The 24,436-nt window shown below is 55.0% G+C and overlaps 1 protein-coding gene across 4 annotated transcripts in view; it reads right to left on the minus strand.

The window, feature by feature from the left end:
* The window catches only part of ATP9B (ATPase phospholipid transporting 9B (putative)), a 124,382-nt gene that overhangs the window by 54,936 nt on the left and 45,010 nt on the right, over positions 1-24,436 (minus strand). For all 4 annotated transcript variants that reach the window (XM_032971315.2, XM_032971314.2, XM_032971312.2 and 1 more), the window contains 9 exons: positions 15,490-15,584; positions 14,504-14,584; positions 13,331-13,406; positions 12,711-12,787; positions 12,006-12,166; positions 11,146-11,288; positions 9,560-9,672; positions 3,238-3,486; positions 256-417 (listed from right to left, as the gene is read on the minus strand). In XM_032971315.2, the coding sequence (XP_032827206.1) occupies positions 256-417; positions 3,238-3,486; positions 9,560-9,672; positions 11,146-11,288; positions 12,006-12,166; positions 12,711-12,787; positions 13,331-13,406; positions 14,504-14,584; positions 15,490-15,584 (1,157 nt within the window). The remainder of the gene's footprint in view (positions 1-255; positions 418-3,237; positions 3,487-9,559; positions 9,673-11,145; positions 11,289-12,005; positions 12,167-12,710; positions 12,788-13,330; positions 13,407-14,503; positions 14,585-15,489; positions 15,585-24,436) is intronic.

Raw genomic sequence — 24,436 nt, forward strand, 5'->3', positions numbered from 1 at the left:
TGGCGCGGCTTAGGAGGCGCCGGCGATGTTTTCCCACTGCAAAAGCTGAGCCGTACCTCTGACGTCACGCGCAATGGATGTTTCATTAAGCCCCGGCCCTGGCCCTGCTTGGCCCCCCGAGCCAGATTCAGACATGTTGTGAGGCCAGCGAATCACGGTTTGGTTCCAGCTCGTCTCAACATACGGCCAGTGGAAAACCACCCCTACCGTGAAGGTGCCCGGGGGGCCAGCGTGCGTAGGTGTGCGTGCGCTCACCCGCAGGATAATGCCCATGCGCTTGCTCTCCGAGGTGAACGGGAACACCTGCAGGATGGTGAAGGTGAGCACGTGGCCGCCCGGGGTGCGCAGCTGCATGCTGGCGAGGTCGCGGCTCACCAGGGTGAGGCCCACGCTCTCCGTCCAGCTCACCAGCGCCACCTGCTCGCCGCACGGAAACGCAGCCCCACCGGCACGACTCGGTTTTGTTGTGCAAGCAACTCGTTCGTTCTTGGAGCTGGCCAAACGTCCCCGATTATATATATAGAGAGACAACTGTCAGATGCGGTGCTGGTTGGGACCTTTGCCACCCCCTGCCGACGTGCGGACGATCAGACCTTGCACCCACATTATGATGAGTTAACTCAAGGGAGTCCCAGGCCAGGGTAAGGTAGCCATTATCACTGCTGAAATGAACCCCGAGTTGTTGCAATGGAAACCCCGGGTGCTGACCGTCACGAACCACACACACACACATTCACTCACACAAGCGCACACACACACACTCACACAAGCGCACACACACACACACTCACTCACACAAGCGCACACACACACACACATTCACTCACACAAGCGCACACACACACACATTCACTCACACAAGCGCACACACACACACACATTCACTCACACAAGCGCACACACACACACACACTCACTCACACAAGCGCACACACACACTCACTCACACAAGCGCACAAACACACATTCACACATTCACTCACACAAGCGCACACGCACACACATTCACTCACACAAGCGCACACACACACATTCACTCACACAAGCGCACACACACACACATTCACTCAACAAGCGCACACACACACATTCACTCACACAAGCGCACACACACACATTCACTCACACAAGCGCACACACACATTCACTCACACAAGCGCACACACACACACACATTCACTCAACAAGCACACACACACACACATTCACTCACACAAGCGCACACACACTCACACAAGCGCACACACACACATTCACTCACACAAGCGCACACACATTCACTCACACAAGCGCAAACACACACACACATTCACTCACACAAGCGCACACACAGTCACTCACACAAGCGCACACACACACACATTCACTCACACAAGCGCACACACACACATTCACTCACACAAGCGCACACACACACACATTCACTCACACAAGCGCACACACACACATTCACTCACACAAGCGCACACACACACACATTCACACAAGCGCACACACACACATTCACTCACACAAGTGCACACACACACATTCACACATTCACTCACACAAGCGCACACACACACATTCACTCACACAAGCGCACACACACACACATTCACTCACACAAGCGCACACACACACATTCACTCACACAAGCGCACACACACACACATTCACTCACACAAGCGCACACACACACATTCACACAAGCGCACACACACACATTCACTCACACAAGCGCACACACACACATTCACTCACACAAGCGCACACACATTCACTCACACAAGTGCACACACACACACATTCACTCACACAAGCGCACACACACGTGTAAATATATGGGAGCGAGTCACTGCAGTTCGGCTGCATCTGTAGATATTTCCACTTGAAACAGCATAATCCCCGGCTGTTAATTAACTTCTTTATGCCAGGATTAAGGGTCCCTGAACAATTTCTGAGTGTACCGGAGGGAGGACAGGAGGGGTCACTGGGGATCTCTCCCGTCCGTGGGAAAATGCCAAAATGAGCTCATAGCTTTGTAATCAAACAACAAAAAGGACACGAATCTGAAAGCGTCTCGGATGGCGGTGGTGGCGGCGGCCGAGGCACCGCGCGGGAATTCAATGCGCTCGGGGTTTTAATGTGAACTGTGCCATGCGCTCACCACACACACACACACACCCCCAATTACTCCCAGCCTACGCCGGAGCCTCGCCAGCGAGCAGCACACACACACACGCACGCATACGCGCACACGCACGCACTCACACACGGACGCACGCGCGTGCGCGTACATTCACTCGCTCGCGAACACGCTCACGCGCGTGTGCATTCAACAAAGAGCTCCCCAAGTAGCCTCACAGACTGCTACTGGGCCAGCGTTGTTAGCGAACACCTATTAAGCCCGGCGTGCCACATGGGGGTGGGGGATGGATGGGGGGAGTGGGGGGGGGAGTGGTGGGGAACCATGCTTGGCTGCCTTTGTTGACTGCGCGATTGTGTCGGCCACTCGTTAGGTTGTGAGGACAGCCAGGCCGGATTTAGATGGCACTTGTCAGTCACAGTGCAGATTCCCAGGAGCCCGGACCATAAAGCAAAGTAATGAAACGGTGTGACGCCGCTCAACACGCTGACATAACTTCATGTTGACATAAGCAAATTAATACGGGTGTAGAAACGTACACAGGCGTCCAACAGAACGCTCATGTGCACACACAGACTCATAAAACGATCGCGCAAATACCAAATGTACGGACTAATGATTGTTATCGTCAGCACTGCACTGTCATGTACGGTCTGTTCTCCTTTAACGCAGGAGTTGAGTTCCTGAAGAACACCGCATTATGGAAAAAAGTTCGTCATCATAAATAATATAGGGTAAAGCACGGTCCGCGATTAACACGTGAGATGCGTACGCAGGCTGAACAAAGGCCGAGGAACGTGGGTAGCATCTAGAAGCATCCAGCAGCATCCCGCCGCCTCGTGCGACGCTACGCCGAGGCAGCCGTACAACAACCGCTTATTCCTACTCGCGCGGGACGTACTTCCGTTCACCCGATCGCGTTGTATCCAATTTGCACGCACGTTATAAAAAAAGGTGTCCTCCAACACATTCATCGCGTCATACATCCAATTCGCATCGTGCAAACAACACGCGTTCCGGGAGGTTCAGACCGTATTACAGGCAAACACGCGTCGCGCTCCGTCGGGCCACGTAGAGGAGCAGCGGCAGCGGGGGCGGCAGAGGCTCACCTCGTCGGGGCTCGAGGCCTGGTAGGCGCGGTTGTCGTCGCTCAGGTCCTGGTCGGCCTCCGCGTCCTCGGGCTCGGCGGGCGCGGCCCCCCCGGCGGTCCCGTGCCGCTCGTACACGGGCGTCACGTTGTGGCACAGCGCCACCGCCTTCACCGCCTCGTGCACACGGCTCACCACGGTGCGCCGCACCTTGGGCGCGCCCGCGCCGCCGGACTTCGGGGCCGCTCCCGGAGCCGGGCCCGACGGGGCCTGCACCGGACGGGGGCAACGACGCGCGGTCACAACTCGCGTGTGTGGGCGCGTGTGCGGGCGGCGCGGCAAGGACGCCCGCAACGGGTTCAAGGTGACCGAGTGTTGACCGGGCGAGCACCCTATTTGGTGTGATCGGGTGAGAACACCAGAGGCCAGGGTAGAGTCTCACTTGCAAGGAAGGTCTGGGTCACCACAACACAATAAGCCATTACACCACAGTGTGTGTGTGTGTGAGAATATTGTGCAGTGGGGAGCGGTCGTGTAGTGTTTAGCACACTGCACGACGAACCCGGCGACCCCATTTCGATTCCCGCTCATGGCCAACACCAGTGACAATTATCTGAACCCGTCCTGGGCCTCCCCTAGGTCGATTCAGCTACAAATGAATATCTGGTGTGGTGTGTAAACATCGCCACTAGGGAGACAAAGGCGGTCGGGTGTGGTGCTGGCAACCCACCCCCTCGTGTGCTGTGCTAACCTTCATAGGTGCTCGCTAACAGCATTTGCCCCGACAGTCTGTGCAGGCTATACGGGGGCTAAACGGGCACGGCACAGGCTAGAGATGGGCCGGTGTGCGAGTGTGTGGGCGAGCGGCACGGGCTGGAGAGGAGATGGGCTGATGAGGTTCAGGAGCTAAATGGATTACCGATGGCTGGTACCAAGTGGTAATCGTCGCACTGTGACACAATTCCAGTGAATCATATCAGAATCAGAATATTTATTTATACTGGAGGAATTCTATGAGCTATCAAGCTCTTTTTCGCAAATGTCCAGTAGGGGTGGGTAAAAACTTTACAACAACAACAATAATATTAAAACACGACAGGAGTGCCAAGTACAAGAATGGTCAACAAATTACACAAAAAACAAAATTAAACCATCCCCATCCTACCAGACAAAGCCCACTGAGGTATTAATTCATTTTGCAAAAGCAACCCGGCCACAAATGATAGCTCCACAAAGTGGCTTATCATTTCGAAATTTATAGCAGCAAAATAATCGAAATGTCACCGCAGGCCACGCACAACAAGGAAAATTGGTCACCGAAGCTACCCGTGACTTCCCCTCGGCCAACTTTGTGCACAATGAGAACCTGGACGCTGTTGGAAAACAACGATGTCTGGGGCATGGCATGCTGTGCTAGCTGCATCGTCCCCTTGTTCGCTCAATGCGTGCCTCGCGAAGCCTTAATGGGTACTCACAAACAACACCTCTCTCAAGAGCCTACATGGAAAGATGGGGGATCCCAGTGTGTGTCTTTATCTTTGGCGAGCAATCAGTCAACCCATAGCACCTGGCTCTGCCCCGTCACCTCCCGCCAGCAGCGGGCCTTCGCCACTTCACATGGTTCTCAAGGTGCACTTCGCCCGACACAAGCGCCCTGGTGACGTCGCTTCGTGTCGAACGGCTGTTGGAACAGCAGTTATCGCACTGCACTACACTTCTGGATTCGCGTTTTCAGTTCGTAACCAGGGTGAACAACGCCAGTGGCAATTGTTCCTGGCAGCTGATTAGTGCGAGCACTGGGTTCGCTCTGCCCAAGTGTGCAGCTGAGCGCAGGGTGGCGAGGCGCTCACTACCAGCACTTCCGTGCTCCGGCCGTCCTTGGACGAACGTGGCGGCGAGAGAGCTCCGTAGTGAACGAACGAGCGTCGAGACCCAGCAACCCGGGGCCACGGAGTCACTCCATCAATCATCCGCTGGTGCAGCTCGGCCGATAGACGGGCGGCCGCTCGGCGCGACGGTCGGTCGGTCGGTCGGTGAGCGCCGGTGAAAATGCACGATCGTGACAGGGAAGACAGAGAGCCACCCGGGGGTCACCGCCGGCCACTAGATCACAACATTAGCAGGGCGCTCGGCGTGCGCGGGCGCCACTTAGCGGAGTCGCGCAGAAAAATGGGGGCAGCGCTTAGTTCAGTTGAGCGCGCGGTGTAACGACAAGGCCGCCATAATTGGCTTTGATTATTTTGCTCAAAGTGCGCGCGGAAAGGCCGGAGTAATTTTGAACGCCGTGCCCTTGGTCACAGCCGGCTGTTACCGCTCCGTCACGGCCATCTTTTACCCTTTAACCCATTCACCGGCAACGCAGTCGTACAACGTGGAGCGTGCGCGCGTTTCATTTACCGATTGGATTTCAAGCAAGCCACCCCACTGCCGACCCCGGACGAAGAAGGAAGCTTTTCCCTCTTGTGGCTCCACGCGCACAGAACGACCGCGAGTGGCCGATGGGGAAATGGCCCAGAGTGACACCGTATCCTCAAAGGGTCGATCTTACCACAACCTCTAGACTGCCATCTGTCTAGACGAGTGAGTAGTTTGCCGAGTACCTATCTCTTAAACGAGACCATCGGCTGCAAAAGGCCACGTAAGACGTAAAAGTGACTGTACTCTGCAATGGATTTTAGTGCAGTCACCACACGGGCTACAAGAGAGGGAGCTCGGCTCAGACAGCTTGAGAAGCCCGGCTCTAGGGGGCGCTCCGTTGATTGGGAGGGACGAGCACGTGGATCTCGGTTCGCGAGCCTGTGCAGTCACACCGACAGACGAGTGATTAACTGTGGGTGTGACGCCTCCTCGCTGTGGCTCCCACTCCGATGTCCTCACCGAGTGGGGCGCTCGCTGGTGATTCATGGACATGACGTGGATTTCAATCAGTGAGTACACTCGCGCATCGAACTGTGTACGCGAGCATTGATTATTTCATTGGGGAGGCATTCATCCAGCGGTGGATTGATCACGGCTGGTAATGAGCCGGACAACGGCATGGTGTCACACAACACGTGACGTCGTGGAATAGACTCCACGTGTTGTGACATCATCGGACGCTCACAATTTATCGCTATTTTTTTTTTTACATCCCCTTTAATAAATTTGCCCGGTCACCAATCGTGTCAGACCCCCCTTAAGAACACAACTCAATAAAAGATGTAATTTCTATGAGACCATTGTTACGACAGAGAACAACTGAACAATGTGTGCTGTGAAGAATCGCTATTGCCTGAAACGTCAACCTTAAACATTCTTTCACCTCTTAAGGCTGCACGCCGCACAGTGTTACCGCTGAATTCTGTCGCATTTTTGCATTATCAGTGGCATTTTTTCAGCGAGATATTATTAACACGGCCAACGATGCGATTCATGCATTTTGTTCCTTTGTCTCTCCGCCGCTAGCCCCAAACGACCGCTTCTGGCTGGAGGTGCGGTTTGGGTCCGGCTCTCCCTCGAGGCACCGACGCGGCGTCACCGTCGGCTTCACCTCCGCGGCGATTTATGAGGGAACACAGCCGAACACGTTTAAATGTATCGATCTTCACGAGACTTCATTTCCACCTCCCAAAAAATTATCCGTGACTCTCCTAACGGCCTTCAAGTTAGGGGCGCTCGACAGGCAGAGCGGCAGGGAACACGCACACACACGCACGCTGGGATGGCAACAATAACCAACCCGGCAATTCGGGGCGATCCAAAAGGAGCACAACAAGAAGAAAAAAGAACAAAACCGCACGGCTCTCAAGAAAATAAAAAGCCACTATTTTACACATTACCGCTGCGCTCGCGATCAATGCGACTAACGATCAGCTTTGGAAAGCTGTCACACCCAGCGCGCAGCGGTAATAAAATCCTCAGGCCGGGAGACAGGCGTGAGGAATACGTCGATACGCACGTGTGCCTGCCGGACGCTCGCGGATGATCGAGCGCGGGCGCCGCCGCGCGGACCGCGGCGATCGATGTGCCGGGCCGGCGGCTCTTGCGGCGACACCGCCGGTGACTAAGCGGCGTCGGAGGCGCGCGGCAAACGCCCGCCAATTTGGGGCGTGTTAGGGAGGCGGAACGGGTTAAGGGGCTCTCACCGGGTGCCTCTGCGGGCCCCCCCTGGGTAAATGGCGGTGCCGCGATCGGGGGTCGGCCGGCCGGCATTGGTGGAAAATAAATAAAAAGAAACCCGGGGATGAAAGCGCTGCGTGCACGTCGATAGAAATAGAGTGAGCGCTGTGGCCATTACCAAGCCCAAGTCTAATAGACAGCGGTGCCTTACCGCCCCCCCCGCACCTCTCCAAGCCCCGGACCCCTCGGCCCCCGACAAATACTCATCTGCTACCAACGGACGAGTAAAGTTTGCTTCTAACGGAGGTTATCGAACAACGCTTGGAGCCGCAACGACGAGCAAGCTCCAAATCGGAATCGGTTGCCGGGCGATGGACGCTCGCCAGGGGCGAGTGAGCGAGGGCGGTCGAGGGGGCGCCTGCCGCACGGCCCCCGGTCGCCAAACCGAGAGGTCGACACCTTTTCTCACGGCGATCCGAAGCCGTGAGATCATTCGAACTGCTCGGCAATCTCCCTTTCGGGACGTTCCGTTGAAGCCTTTGCTGGCACCGCACGTGGCGGGCGCCATCTGCAACGCAGTCCTCGGTGGCTTCTTAACCTTTCATTTGTTTCTCTCGTAAAACAGATGCCATATGGATGTCCCCCACTGAGCGTGTACCCGTGGTAAGTGAAGAAAGCACCCACAATATGCCTGTACCTCACAGGAGGAGCACAGAGTTCCAACGGACAAGCACAGCGCACAGAACCGACTGTCCCGGGACTGGGGGGCTACGCGGTGGACAGAAGGGGGCACTGCAACACGGTCCACTGGAGAGCTCAACTTCTAGGCTGGCTCAGCTACGGAAAAGCTAAACGCCGACCAATTTAACGATATCTATGACAGATTAAACGATATCTGTGACAGATTAAATGATATCTGTGACAGATTAAACGATATCTGTGACAGTTTAAACGATATCTGTGACAGAGATCGTTTAATTGGTGGATAAATCATGGTTGACGATTATCATATTCTAAATAAAATAACGATAATGCAATAAGAACAGCAAGGCACTGTGGGTAATGCTTACCATAACAATACACTGCCTCTACACCTGTCACAAGCAGGAGGTCACCGCAGTGCAGATTTGTTATTTATATTACTACACCTGTTTACCCAGGCAAGCTATACTGAGTCTCAAGATTAATTTCCATGGCATCGTGCTAAGCATTTGCAGTAGGGGGCAATGTTGCTGCTGCTGCTGTGTGTAATCCAATTGAGTAAATGACAAGTGAAATTTCTAGATTTGAAGCTTTCGTGACTGCAAGGATCCATACTCTTTGGTTCTATTCGGTAAAGTCACGTAGGTAAAAAATAAAACAACAAAAATCACGACGTTTCGGCCACAACACAAGCGTCCTCGAGACAGCCTGATCCCTTCACCTGATGAAGGCCGCTTGTGTTGTGGCCGAAACGTCATGATTTTTGTTGTTTTATTTTTTACCTACATGACTTTACCGAATAGAACCAAAGAGTAAGTGAAATTTCAGCAATGGGATGTTCGGCCAGCAGCATTTCCCTTGCGTGTATTTATTTTAGCTATGGGAGGAAACAGAGGAACCCCGAGGAAACCCATGCAGAACAGGGGGACAGAGAACATACAAACTCGACACAGGCGTTAATGTTGTGGGTTTACTCTCCAACACACCGGTGTGCTCAACGAGCAACGAATTGGCACGTTTTGTCTACGTGACAAACCTTGCCAACCGACTGTCGGGGTGGTGGCGGGTTTCGAGCCGTGGTGGCGAGATGTTAACTACCTCGCCATGTTCTTCCTGTGGTTGCGTCGATTTTTCTCCGGGTCTTCTGGTTTTTCCCTGCACATTTAGAGTCAACAAGTGTTGAGAGTATTTGGCTGCGATGGATTTCTACGTGGTAAGCCTCTTCATTGGGCTATCGTTAGTGGTAGCCAGGTCGCTTCTGAAAAAGGAGCTACATTGCTCAGTGGGCCTTACCTGGTAAAATAACAAATAGTAAAAAAAAAAAATACATTTGTTTCACGACACATTTATATTCACGTGCTCGAACCCAAACAACAAAAACGTGGCGCCCGAGTCGGGAAATCGAACCCCGAGGGGGATGTTTTTGCTGCGGGGCCACGAGCCCAGCCACGAGCGTCTAGCCGCTACGTCGCCGGCGCCCGGAGCTGCGTGCCGACAGCCCCCCCGTGGGGCACCGGCTCTCGGCGCGGTACGACTCCCTCACCTGGGTGTAGGAGCTGAAGAGGTGGCTCTGGATCTCGTCCATCGAGTCGGTGCCGTACGAGACGGTGCCCAGGTGCAGGCGCTTGAACACCATCTCGTTCTGCGTCAGGGTCCCTGGGGAGGAAGCACGGGATTGTAATCAATGGGATTGAAATCATTGGGACTGTAATGGATGTCATAAAAGCCTCGTTTCCATGGCGTCAGCGCTCCCCCGTGGCCACACCGCCGCTACCACTGAAGTTGCTGCGGAATTCTCATGAAGGATGTTGAAGATGGCGCCGGTGACAGCACAAGCGAGTCGGAGCCGTGCTCCCAGAACACGGGTTCTACAGGGTCTCAGTGGTGGCGCGGTTTGACTGGGCCGATCGCAGGGCCTGTGGTATTATCGCAGGGTCACCACAACAATGAGATCAGCACCAAATGACCAAACTTAGCAAAGGTGTCGTGGCTTATAATTAAACAGGGCCCAATAAAACCGCTGCTTCACCCGGCGTGGTTATCGGCTCCGGTCCCGACCTGCTCCCCCCCCCACCCCCCCATGGCTGCGCCGAGATCCCTGCTCAATGAAGGTGTGCGGTGGGGAGTGGGGGCACGAAAGGGCAGCCGGGGTCAGACACTCGGGTAGGAAAGAGGACAGGAGAGAGAGAGAGAGGAGGGAGCCGTTATGGATGGGACAAGATGAGGCTACACAAACTAATTTTTATTTTACCAGGTACAGTAAAACCTTGGATTGCGAGCAGAATTCGTTCCAGAAACGTGTTAGTAATCCAAAGCACTCGCATATCAAAGTACTCGTATATCAGTTGTGATCACATGACGCTCGGCAGACAAAGCGTATACGTACACTACCCGTATTGCAAGACCTAGCTCGTTTATCAAATTAATATTTATTTTAAAAATTTGCTCGTCTTGCAAAACACTCGCAGACCAAGTTACTCGCAATCCAAGGTTTTACTGGAATGTCCACTGTGCCACGTGGCTCTTTTTTTTAAGTGACTTGGCCACAAATGATAGCTCAATGAAGTGGCTTACCACGTGGAAATTATAACAGCAAAATACTCTAAATGCATGTTTATAAATGTGGAGAGAAAAAGGGAAAAACCGGAGGACCCAGAGAAAAATCCACGTGACCACGGGGAGAATACGCAAACTCCAAATATACAGGGGTCTTCAAGGTTGGGATCGAACCCACGACCCCCTGTATACCAAGCGAGGGAGTTAACATCTCCTAGCCACCCGGGCTAATGGGTTCACTGGCACGTGATTAGAGAGGGGACGACAGCCATGGGTTAGGCCCAAACCTTAGCTCACGGCCATCTCAGTTGACCAGGTCTAACGTAATTACATCCAGACAAACACCGCCGTAGCGCGCACCGAGAGGGCTACTGCCCTCCGCAAGCCAAGTCGTTCGTTAGCCATAATGGCCTTAATAGGAACGGCTCCAATGGATGGAACTAGCAGCAGGGAAGCCGAAAAAAAAATTGAAAGAAATAAGGCTTCCGGCTACAACAACAAAAAATCCCAGGCAGCATGTGTTCCTGACAAGGGAGGGAGGGGGGAGGAGGAGGAGAGGGGAGGGGCGCTGACCGGTCTTGTCGGTGAGCAGGTAGACGATGCGGCCCAGCTCCTCGGGAATGGTGCTGGTGCGCACCACGGTGCCGGGGATGTTGTCGTCGCGCATGATCATCCACCCGTAGGCGGCCTTGCCCATGTCCAGGTTCACACGCAGGCTGCATGCACACGAACGCACCTCCGATTAACACGCTTGGCTACGTAGGGTGCGAACGAATTGCAACAGACACACAGACACACAAAGACCCCCCCCCCCCCCACAGACTCCCAAAAGACTGTTGGGGAAAGTGCCGGTAGAGAGCACCTATTAAGGTTGGCACGGCACACGAGGGGGTGAATGGTCAACACCACGCCCGAACACCTTTGTCTCTCCAATGCTGATGTTTACACACCGCACCAGGTGCTCATTTAAGGATGAGTCTATCTAGGGGAGGCCCAGGACCAGTTCAGATGTTTGTCACCGATGCCGGCAGTAAGCAGGGAATCGAACTCGGGTGGCGAGGTTTCTAGTGCAGTGCGCTGTCTGCTACGCTACCGCTCCCTACTCGGGCGCGCACGCACAAGCGCAGGCACGCAGACACGTACAGGCAGAGTCCAGCACACAGGGGTACACACGGGGAGTACACAGGAGGACACAGGCATGTAGAGCCACACAGACACACACACAGACACACACAGACACACACATGCACGGCAGTCAGGGTTCAGTGTGTGCGGCACTGACACGGGGATGAGTCAGGTGTGAGTGTAAATAACACAGGGGTGTGTTAGGTGTGAGTGTAAATAACACAGGGGTGTGTTAGGTGTGAGTGTAAATAACACAGGGGTGTGTTAGGTGTGAGCGCAGTCAACACGGGGACACGTTGGGTGGGCACCTGATGGGAATGATGTAGGAGAAGAGCAGCACGAAGCGAGCGAGGTAGCGGTACCAGGGCCCGTCAAAGCCCTTGAGCGCCACCATGACCACGGAGAGCACGAGCACGGCGAGGAACAGCACCTTGGTGAGACGGTTCAGCTCCAGGTCGAGCAGCCCCACCTGCGGGGGAGCGGCAAGGGGCCAGCGGTGGAAAGGGGTGAGGGGAGAGGGGTGAGGGACGAGTGGAGAGGGACGAGTGGAGAGGGGCGAGTGGAGAGGGGCGAGTGGAGAGGGACGAGCGGAGAGGGGTGAGCGGAGAGGGGTGAGCGGAGAGGGGCGAGCGGAGAGGGGCGAGCGGAGAGGGGTGAGGGGTGAGCAGAGAGGGGTGAGCAGAGAGGGGTGAGCGGAGAGGGGTGAGGGGTGAGGGACGAGTGGAGAGGGACGAGTGGAGAGGGACGAGTGGAGAGGGGTGAGCAGAGAGGGGCGAGCGGAGAGGGGTGAGCGGAGAGGGGTGAGGGGTGAGCAGAGAGGGGTGAGCGGAGAGGGGTGAGGGGCGAGGGGAGAGGGACGAGTGGAGAGGGACGAGTGGAGAGGGGCGAGCGGAGAGGGACGAGCGAAGAGGGCCGAGCGAAGAGGGGTGAGCGGAGAGGGGTGAGGGGTGAGCGGAGAGGGGAGAGGGGAGAGGGGTGAGCGGAGAGGGGCGAGCGGTCCCGTGGGCCCTCACCTTGTTCTTGGGGTGGGAGGTGTTCATGACGCTGCGCGTCTCCTTGCCGGTGTAGATGACGACGCCCACCACGGTCCCTGCAGCCCGGGCCACACGTGGCGATGCCTCTTTACTCTCTCGCACTTTCACTCGCGTCGTCGTCATCATTATGCAATGCACGGCAAGTAGATCTATGTGCGATGGAGAAGGGCCGTTGCCCGAAACCTCGTCTATAATATATTTAACTTTTAAGCATTATTGTTATTGGCGAAGGTTTTAAACTGTTTGTGCTTGTGCATGACCACTCGCTGATTTGTTTAAGGACGGAAACAGGCCTCTCTAGGGTTCAGAGTGAGCACGATGGCAGTGTTAAAGAGTTGGCGTGTGGTCCATATATAACAAAACAGATTGACCCTTGAAAGACATCAGGTGAAAATGGTGTCACTTTCCAGGCCAAACCACAACGTGGCCTGTGGCTCTGCCGTTTGTCGAGTGATACGAAACAAAGTAAAACGCTTCGCTTCGTGCATTTCGGTGATCCGGACTCCCAGGGAGACGTCGGTAAACCCAAGGAGCCGCGCCTGGCATGGGTACGCGGACGGTCACTAAACAGGCGCGAGCAGAGCGCCGTATCCACGCACCCGACGCCACGACGGTGCTGGCCCACAGCGTGTTCTCGATGCTCAGGCTCTCGGATATGGTGGGGTTCACGTCCTCCTGCACTCGAGCACAGACAGCAGGGCGACACCCCTCGCTCATCATGCGAGGCCGCGCGAGGGGAGGGCGCAAAATCACGTGCTCATTCAGAGGCCGGCCACGTCGCGAGGTATCGGTGCGGCCGGTATGACACCCGCCCCCGCCACCCTCTCTCGTCCCCACCCCCCCTCCCCATTCCCCCCACCCAGCCGGATTTGTCTCCCCGGCGCTGGAATTGGCCCCCCTAGAACAAGCACGAGAAATGCGGTGATTTACTCCTCTGCGGTTTGATGGACGGTAACGATCGAGCGACAAGATTCGACTCGAGGACAAATCATCGCGTTTTAATTGTGGTGCACGAGGAGTGTATAGCAACATGGATGGCGGTGTGAACCTGCGTAGCAACACGGATGGCGGTGTGAACCTGCGTAGACGGTGATTGTAGTAATATGCATTCAGCAATCAATGCACCAAGAGTATAATCGTTTCATTTTGAATCTAAGAATCGGCGTCACGCTCCAACCGTTGACTCGTGTTCAGTAGCGGGGGGTGGGGGAGGAGGTGACGTTGCCCTCGTTGTCGCTCGTTGCAGAGGTTCGCGGTTCGAAACCGGTGGGCCACCCGGGGCTAATACTGCGGTGTAATAACCGTCAACTACTCCACGCCGTCCGCTGCAAACATCCCGTCACGTAATTTGCATGAGAAGGCCGTTTATTTTGCGTCATTTGTTGTTGTAACGTTCTGACCCAGTGCCCCTACTGGACATCTGTGAAGAAGTGCTTTATAGCTCATCGGATTCCTCCAGCATAAATAATTATCATTCTGATTCTGTGTGCCGGCGCCGCGGTCCAAATTGAAAAAAAAAAACTTACTCAACGGGAATTACACACGCAGCAGCAGCAATCATCGCTCGCCACCGGGAGACTAACGCCCACGAGCAGGCCGGGGTGCCGAGTCATGCCGTGCCGCAAAGGGCACCGCTGCCGCAGGGAGCGCCGTTTCAAATGTTTCTGCGCGCTCCAAGAACACCTCGGCGTAGCGGAGGGCGGCGCTCCGTCAGCAACCAGTCGGTTATTTTGTTACGATAGCGACTACGACCTTGGCGTCGCGGGACTCACCCGCGTGAAGGTCCCCGTGAAGCTGTGGATGTCCAGCTGAGGCTTCTCCGCGTACACGTGCGCGCTGATCGTCACCAAGTCCTGAATAAGCAGCAGCGGCAGCGGAAAGCGACGGCATTCAGCCGCAGCGATGCTGCCCAACGCGGATTTACCGCGTCCCCCTGACACAAGAGCCTCTGCACAATCCTCCACTCACGCCAGATGCAAACTTAATAATTGATGCAGCAGAGTTTATGAATTCAACTTGGAGCACCAGGGCTACACGTGTCCATAAGAAGCGATATAAACTCGAAAACTTTTCAAAGTAGAATAATAATAGTTCTCAAGCCCACCAGTGGATTATTCTGTGCCAAGGGAGTGCCAATTCTCCCTGCAGGTTCTCTCCGTTGCTTTACATTAAGAGGCACAACAGCTGAAGTTAAGTGTGAAATTTAAGATAGTGATAGAATACTTACTTACAATTTAACAATCTTTGAAACAGCGTATTCAACCAAACCATGCGTTGTGTTTTAACCGACCGTTTGTGTTGCTTTATATAGTTTCCAAATTTTGCTAAACCCTGTTTGATTTAGTGTGATGTTCCGTCTCTCTGTGTCCCCTGGTATATCTGTGTTAATTCCCCCTACCTAAGGTCTGTATATATATCTGCGGTTATGTGTTTCCTCTGCCTGATGATGATTGCTTGTGTTGCGATCGAAACGTCGTATGCTATTATATAATTTTATTTTACTTTTATTATTTCTACGTGACTTTACCGAAAAAAAAACAAAGAGTAATTCCTGCAGTCACGAAAGCGCCACATCAAGTTCGAGATTGCATTTGTTAGGACGGGAGGCCGGGGTCGGCTCAACCCTGAGCGTGTCCGGTGGGAAGGGCGGCACGGAGCGTGGGCATGTGCTGGCGATCGGCAGGACGCGCGGGGGAGTGGGTAGATGGGGGTCGGGGGTGTTTGGGGGTTGGGGCGAAGACTCGCAGGACGGGCCTACCGCCACTGCTGGGAGGCGCTGCGTGCACGTCACGCCCAGCTTCAGCTTCCAGTCCGTCTCCCCGTCCAGCTGATCCGTGCGGATGAAGCAAGACCCTGCCAGCACCACAGAGGCACGAGGCAGCCACTCTGTTATCCCATTGCGCTCAAAGTCTCACACCGAGATGAACTCATCGATTCGATTGTGCAGCGGTGCTCGGGATTCGCGCGATGGCCCTGACAGCGTGGGGCAATCACCAAGGAAGGCGCTGCCGAGTTTCAAGGACGTAGTCTGGGGTAGTTTGACAGGAGGGGAGCCGTGTTGCTGTGTGTCATCTCAATTCAGTCATTTTTCCTGTCGTTTTTTTTTAAATTGGAAGATGTGGACCGTGAGGCCCGCCGCACAATGGCCTACTCTTTCCGAACGTCCACTGTGAAGCAGACGGCACTGAGTATTCAACAGTTGATACACAAATAAAAACCAGGATGGCCGGCCGGACTCCAACCACGAATTTATGAACTTACCGCTATATCACCGCTTTAGGAGCCTCTTAGTCAAAGGAGAAATGGGTTTAACCACATAATGAAAGCATAAAGCTCCAAACAGGATAAATAAAACAAACACATGTGTACATGTTAAAATAAGGAAAATAATTAAAAGTAACGTGGGAACTGTGCCTCAGGTTCAATGTTGCTTGGATTGAATCAGCACATTATAACCCTGCTACCAACACCGCGGTAATACCAACAGTTTTTTCTCCGCACCTCTGTTTAGCGCGGTTGGATACGTACGATGCGAAAGAAGTTCAACATACACACATACGTACATACAACGGGTGTTAAACTATTTAAACATGAAACTATTTTTTATTTTACCAGGTAAGGCCCACTGAGCTACGTAGCTCTTTTTCAGAAGCGACCTGGCCACAAACGATATCCCAATGAAACGGCTTAACATGTGCAAATTTATCGCAGCCAAATGCTCTAAATGCACGTTTCTAAATGTGGAGGGAAAAACCGGAGGACCCAAAGAAAAATCCACGCGACCACGGGGAGAACACGCAAACTCCGAATATACAACAGGCGTCAGGGTTGGCATCAAACTCACGACCTCCTTCATACCAGGCGAGGCAGTCAACATCCTGCCACCTTCCGCACTCCAAACTGCGGCACGTCCCATTGCGTAGGAACCGTCGCGGCTCTCGGCACCGCGGGCGAATGCACAGGTCCGTAAGTGGCCCTGGGCACGTCCGCACAAGGGCCCTGGGTGCTGGGGACGAGCGCGGGGCCTAGCCCCCAGGGGGCCGTGCGAGCCACGCTCCCCCAGGGGGCCGTGCGAGCCACGGTCCCCGCGCCTCGCCCACGGGGACGGCCCAGTCACGGTTCAAGCACCGCGAGTCTTCTACGGCTCGAGTTTTACCGCGGCATTGGTAGACAGGGAAGTCGAAGTGTCTCCCTATCTCAAAATTATAAGTGGGGCTGAACCAGAAACAGAATCGTTATGTATCCTGGAAGAATCCGATGAGCTTTGAAGCTCTCTTTCCCAGATGTCCATTAGGGGTGGATCATAAAGTTACAACAATACATATAAAACGACACGGGTGCGAGGTGAAGGATTGGTAAGCAAATCACCCAAAATAAATAAACAACCCGGAACAACATCCTAGTCAGGGACGCCACCTTTCCCACCCGGACATATCTCTTCGTCAGCGCAGGTCTCTACCATCAACAACACTGTGCAGGACTATGTCATGAAATCCAACACAGAAATCAATGCTGGCACCCCTGGTGCCAGACCGCATCACAAATCAATCTCTGCCACCCGCACAGATGCCAATTCCCACATTGTTCTGGTCAGACCCCAGGACAGGTGGCAAACCAGCCTCACAATCCAATAACCACCGTGGACTTCTCACACCGTGGTAATCATTTTAATCAGCCCGAGTGAAGAGACGAGTTAACCACCTGATGGGGATTTCGACTTTATAACGACCAATGCTATGACCCGGAAGTTCAAGTGATTGAAGAACTTACCAAAGATGCACGCCAGGCTGTCACAGGCTGCTACGCGGCTACGCTGTGGCCAGCAGACAGTAAAATATATTGTTGGGCCGTACCGTAATCTATTGTTGAACCACGTCTAGGCTCTCCTCCACCAACTCACAATGACCCCAGCGTGGTGAAGCATGGTTAAAATACGCCCGTGCCCAGCACGGAGCAGGAAGCCATCATCCAGCAGTGGACTGACAACAGCACTGTACGTACACAGGCACGGAGGGAATGATTCAGGAGAATTGAGCTGGGGGCTCTTGGGTGCCGCGATGACTATGAGATGTTAACTACCTCGCCAAGTATGCAGGATGTTGTGGGTTTAATCCCGACCCTGACGCCTGCTGTATATTTAGAGTTGGCATGTCTCGCTCTCTCCATGGTCGCGTGGATTTTTCTCCGGGTCCTCCGGCATTTTCCCTCCACATTTGGAATCGACGTGCATTTGGAGTATTTGGCTGCTATACATTTCCACGTGATAAGCCACTTTGTTGAGCCATCTTTTGGGGCCAGGTCGCTAGCTCAGTGGGCCTTACCTGGTCAAATGAAAACAGTTTAGTTTCACAGTGGTACTGGACGCACGAAGCAGGCTTCTGGCTACGGTTGCGACGGTGACGACGCGAGAGCAGCGGGGAGGAGAAGGAGGAGGTGTCATCATCGCGGTCCCGGGACGGGGTGCACGGTAGCTCACAGGTGGCGCAGGGAGGGGGCGTGACGAGGTTCGGGGCGGCGGGGGGAGAAGGATGAAAGGGCACCCGCACCCAACAGGGCCTATCGCCACCGTCTAGCCACGGGCTTACGCGTCTCTACGCCTTTCTCGGCAAACCGTGAGTTAAAGAGGCGTGATATTTACGGAAGGTGGTCGAGACATGGGGATTTTTGCCGGGGATTTCAAATGACTTCATGTTCGTGCAGCTGCTCGAGAGCCTCATGCCCCGCCCCAACCCCCCACCACTTGCAGATGTGCTCCGACTCAGAGTGCCCCACCAACTTGCTGTTGAATTCGAGCCATGGCCCACATGGACAATGCTCTGCACACAATGCCAAAGCGTGCTCTCTGCTCAAAGAGGAACGTTAGAGACCCTGCTACAACGTGACTACCCAGGCGTCGAGCTGCCGTAACCCTGGCTCGCTCCAAGGCAGAACAGCAAAAACGTGGATTCCACATGTTCTGTCTGTGTGGGATAGCGCGTTTCCCCCTTGCATGTGTGGATTTTCTCCAATTGCGCCTGTTTTACTCGCACAAGTCAACATGAATTCATCTGTCGATAACACCTTCGTATACAGAGGAACGCAGACCTTGAGCTGACCACATGGCTGCCTTCCGGCTTGTCTCTGGCCCCCTGAGTTATTCTCTCTCTTTGAGAGCGAGCGAATACTGCTGTGCGGTGGCACGTTATGAGTTGAAATTTATATTGATCATCTTATCTTAACGTAATTCATATAGCGCCTCAACCAAGGTGCTTTACGGAGAATTCTGAATGGTACATATGAATGTAAGGATAGATATGAGGTGAATACAATAGATGAGAGGAAGCAATGGGGCAAATCTGTGACGCGTGAATTCGGTAAAAGCGAAACTGACGACTACAAATGATGATGAACGGATTGAATGAATGGGGAATGAGTGACAGCCATATCAACAACATCGGGGTCGACGTGTGTTCGGGTCATGGCTCAGTCCGAAACGTCAAAAACCAAGAGCAATAAACGGTGCTTTCTCCCGGCGTCGGCGGCGTCCACAACGGCGCAGCGCGTGGGGAAGGTGACGGCACCGAGGCTCACTTCACCGCACCTCCGATCATCACGGTTGGCTACGCACGATGCGAAAGGCGTTCAACAATCCACACATCCAAAGGCGCCCGCTCTCTTGCGCTACACCTCGTCAAATGCGGCGCGCCGCGTGTCGGTTGGCTGATACGCTTGGAACGCTTTATCTCTCGGAGCTGGGCGACGTCCAACGCAACGGTAAAACCTCATCTACAGCAAGGCCCCCCCCCCCCCCCCGAGGTGCAAGTTAAACATAACGGTGCCAAAATTGGGAGGAAAAAAATAACCTCAAACGCACATTGCTCCCAATTCCACACACTCCGTTCGCTGAACCATCATAACGCGCAATCTGTCGTACACGCAATTCAAACGAAATTAATCCTGGCCTCGCAGCGGAGCGGGTTAACTTGGCAGAGGCGCGTGACTCTTCAAGCAACGGGTTCCCATTGTGCGCTCAAAGATTTATTTTGTTTTTGCTTTGCATTTTTAAAGAAGCAGATGAATGGGAAAGACGGGGGCGCGCAGCCCCGGTGTTTGGTTCAGCCGCAGGGGTCCCGCTGGGTCAGGCGCCCCCCCCCCCCCGCCCCACCTTGCAGGAGGCAACATTTAGAGCGCCGCAGCTCTATATCAACGGCGACGTTACGGCACGTGCGTTTCATAACGCGCCACTGCAACAGGCGCCGCGTAATCGCATCCGGTGCGCGCGTTTGCCAGCGCGGCATCGTTGCGATGCGGAGCGCCGCATCAGAGGGACGAGCCAGCACCAGAGGGTCAACTAGGTCCGCATCCAGGTAACGGCGCAAAATAACACCGGGTTCTCTCAGGGGGAAGGGGGGGGTTTGAGAGGCTCGGCCCGGTTACCAGTGACTGCACAAAGTCCACCGGGCCGTGGCTAAATCTGACACCGCACCGTCCCCGGAACGTGGCGCCCGGTATTTCGAGGACCCCGCTGTAGAGGCTGCGGCGAAGCAGGCTGTGCCCTCGGTCACTCATGGCAGCTCGCAGGGACAGCGAGTCACCTCTAGTGCCGATTGGCTACCGCGCTCAACTCCACGGTAGCCTGGAGTGTCAAATCCCACATTACCGTGGCAGGGCTCAGTATCGCCAAATGAACATTCGCTCCTCTCGAGGAAAGTTTTGCTTCTCCTCTGCCCGCCACTGGCAATTGCCACGTTTGTAAGACGCACGTCAGCCTCATCATTCTAAAGTTTGAGACAGCGGTGAAGGTGTCGCGCGTCCTGATACTCGATCTTGACACTCCATCAGGTTTCTCTGGGCAACCAAATAAATAAATCATTGCTATTCGTGTTGGCGATGCGTGCCATGCCAGACGGCCAAATCGAAACCTGGGCTAGAGCTCCGAGTTCATGGCAGACACAGATGGGAGGCAATCTCTGCACGAGTATGCTCTCTATTGGAATTACAACGGCAGTGATAATAATCAGTTTCATCCTCGAGTCAATCCAATGCTAGGTGAGAGGCCTGCCCAGGTCACATCAGTCACGGGGGTTGTTTAACCATATTTCACCACATTGGTCAATGTGGCAGAGTGAAGGGGGGCCATGACCGGTCCAGCTATCACTCACCACTGATGTTAGCCGTGGCCAGGAATGCAACTCAGGACTCCGATTTCACAGTGCGGTGCGCTAACCACTATGCCACTGCATCCCCCCACACATGATGGCCCCCTATTCAGGAGAACGGCACCGCGTACCGACGCGGCGTGCCGCGGAGGTGCTAGTGGCACGTGAGCGCGTGCGGCCTGACCGTCGTGTGCATCGTCTCGGGCGCTCTTTAGAAGGGCCGGCGATTATGTGCTTTCGGAAAGAAGTTCAAAAGTTCAGGTTCACAGCCGTGTCGATATCGCACGATCGCTGAGAAGCTGCGATCCGTTCGTAAACACCTCAGTTCACGGTCACGGTGCACGGGTCCCAGACCGGGTATTTCACCGGTCGGTACCACCTGACGAGGAGCCTGGAGCCCGGGGTGCGGGAGGCAGCGGAAGGGACGACGGCAGGGATGGGGGGGGTGGCGGTCTCGGGCGCCGCACGATGCTCGTACGTGGCGACGGAACAATCTTATCGTCTCCAACCATATTCGATTACTGTTCTTAGATAACAAAGCAACCTAGGTCCACCTTGCAAATAAGAACACATTTTAATCGTGATATTTACTTAGGTACAATTCAAAGCCTGTGGCACAAGCGGCTCGGTGCAGCGATTTCCTCAGTTTGCATCCAAAGCAGAAATAACCGGGTTGGCACGGGCAATGGAACGCTCGCCCGAGCGGGTTCACACGTGCGCGGACACGGGGCGGAGCATCTCCACGTAAACACCGCGACGGACATCGGGCGTCACGGGAGCGCGAGAGCCGTTAAACAAGAGGGCGCCCCGTGTGCGTCGAGCCGCGTGAGATCGATGAGCCCGATGGCATCTTACATGCGGTTATTGTCAAGAACGTCAGCATGAATTCTCCGAGCTGCGTCTTCAAACCCGGGGGGGGGGGGGGGGGGGGGGTCAAGACGCATGACCTCGTATTGACGTCCGGATGGAAGAAAAAAACGATGAAGAACGACCGCTTTATAATGGCCATATTTTACAATTCAATTACGCCACTTATAACGAAACGCCGATTGAAGGTGCGGGAACCGCGCGGGAGAGGCGGTGGGGGGGGGGGGGGGGGCGCGGTGGGGGGGGGGGGGTGGGGGGGTGGGTGGGTGGGGGGGGGCGCCGCAGCAGCAGCTGAAGAGATCGCGAGACAGAAAGAGAAAGAAAAAAAACCGGCCCTCGAACGGAGGCCTCATTACACGAGAATATTGCGTTACGCGCGCTGTCATTCCAGCCGTGGGCACCGTCAATGTCAGCCGCCCGCGCTCTATGACAATCAGACTTGCAGACGAAGTAACGCGACCGTGCCGACGCGCTCTCCGCGACGCTCCCCACTTCTCGCACTGAAAGGCGCACCCCGGCTGTTATCGGCACGAGAGATGACAATCTGACGAGCGTAGTCTGAGAGGATGGGCCGCCTTTGTGCCCCGCGCGACACACAATACCGGCACCGGTGTCTCAACTGAGGGTGGGGGGGGTGGAAGGGGGGGGGGAGGGAGGGGGGGGGGCTTCAGGTTTTTTTCAGCCGGCTCAAAGTTGGTGGGGGGGGGCCGTGGGGGGGGGGGAGGGCTGGCGGAGGGCGGAGAGGGGGACTCTGGCGTGGGGGGCGGCCGGGGATGATGATACAGGGTTAAATGAATCGCCGCGGCGCGGCGGCGATATGACACGAAGGCCGGCGGCCAGCGCATCCATCAGCGAGCGGCGCTTTTGTGCTAGCGGGCGCGCGCCGCGGCGACGTCACCGCGGGCTCGTCAATCGCTGCAGTAATTTCGGCCGCTCGAGTGACACACAAAAGTGGCGAGAGACGCGGCGGCGGCGCCTTTTGTGAGTCGGCCATAATAAATGCGCGAGCGTTCCGGCGTCTGGGCCACGGCCCCCGCTGCCGACGCGAGCGTGGTGGGACTCTTGCCGCAACGGTGCCGGCCGTTCCGCGCACGCGCGCATGGTAACGCCGGCGCGGAACGGCGCCCGCTCGCAAACGTCTCTTCCTGTCTTCCCTGCGCCCCGTGTCGCCGCGTCGTTCGCAACGATTCAGGAGTGTCGAGCCCTGGCTGGGATCTGAACTCTCAACTCCCCGACCGTGAGCCGGGGAATGTTAACCACCACCCCCGGTATGCAGGAGGTCGTGGCTTGGATCCCGACCCTGACCCCTGTTGTATATTTGGCGTTTGCGGTGTCTCTCTCCCCGTGGTTGCGTGGATATTTCTCCGGGGCCTCCGGCTTTTCCCCTCCACATTCAGAAATAGGCATTTAGAGCATTTGGCTGCGATCAATTTACACACAATAAGCCACTTAAATGGGCTATCATTTGTGGCCTGGTCGCTTCTGAAAAAGAGCTATTATAGCTCAGTGGGCCTTAGCTGGTAAAATAGTTAGTTAATTAATGGTTAGTTGGTTATAATCCGATGCTCATGGTTGCACGTCTCCTCGAGATGAACAATCGCGCAAAAATGCTTGTGCCGCCGGCAAATTGTATTCCGCTTGTCACAACTGAGCTTGCCGTGAAAAACACCCCCTCGTAGTTTCCGTACAAACGACGAGTGCTCCAGTTACGATTCTAATTCTAAAATCAGAAGTTTATTTTTGTCAGCGTGAAACTTGTTGAACCCAGAAGCTTTTTTTCAAGGGCTAACTCTGTCCATCACCCCCATGTGGTTGATGAGTACCACTTTGTTGGAAGTCTGTTGTGATAATCATAGAGAATAAAACTAGCCCTTGCGGTGATAATATGGAATTTTCATCGATGTCTCAGGGCCACCAACAGAGATGAGACACTGCCCTGCGGCTCATTTGAGCAGGAAGACTTTCAGATGGATGTGATTTCTAATTTTGCAAAGCAGATTAGGGTGACCGCAAAAATTTAATGACAAGTGCAGCATTTTACACATATACCGTATAAACTTATTGTTCAATGATGGAGCCGAGGCTGGGCACACAGTGGCCCACCCCTGTGAACGGTGTCACAGGCTCTTGAGCGTGTACGCTCGACAGCAGATGAGCGCTGGGGTAACTCTCCCTACGGACGTGGCCAGGACGTCGCTGGAGGGGTCTAACAGCGTGTCGTCGGGTGGCTCCGTCACGACCGCACCGCCTCTACAGCTGCCGGGTGAGCTCGGTGAACCCCACTGCCGGGTGAGCTCGGTGAACCTCACTGCCGCGTGAGCTCGGTGAACCCCACTGCCGCGTGATCTCGGAGAACCTCACTGCCGCGTGAGCTCGGTGAACCGCACTGCCGCGTGAGCTCGGTGAACCCCACTACCACGTGAGCTCGGTGAACCCCACTGCCGGGTGATCTCGGTGAACCCCACTACCACGTGAGCTTGGTGAACCCCCCTGCCGGGTGATCTCGGTGAACCCTACTGCCACGTGAGCTCGGTGAACCCCACTGCCGGGTGATCTCGGTGAACCTCACTGCCGCATGAGCTCGGTGAACCCCACTGCCGGGTGATCTCGGTGAACCGCACCCGGACTGGCACGCGAGCGCCGGCACTCCCAGCCGCCCAGACTTCAGGAATCGTCTGCTCTTCTTCTGCAAATCCCTCC

The sequence above is a fragment of the Petromyzon marinus genome, chromosome 45 (genome assembly GCF_048934315.1).
Source record: "Petromyzon marinus isolate PM22_M1 ecotype Great Lakes invasive population chromosome 45, UKy_Petmar_22M1.pri1.0, whole genome shotgun sequence".
Lineage (NCBI taxonomy): Eukaryota > Metazoa > Chordata > Hyperoartia > Petromyzontiformes > Petromyzontidae > Petromyzon > Petromyzon marinus.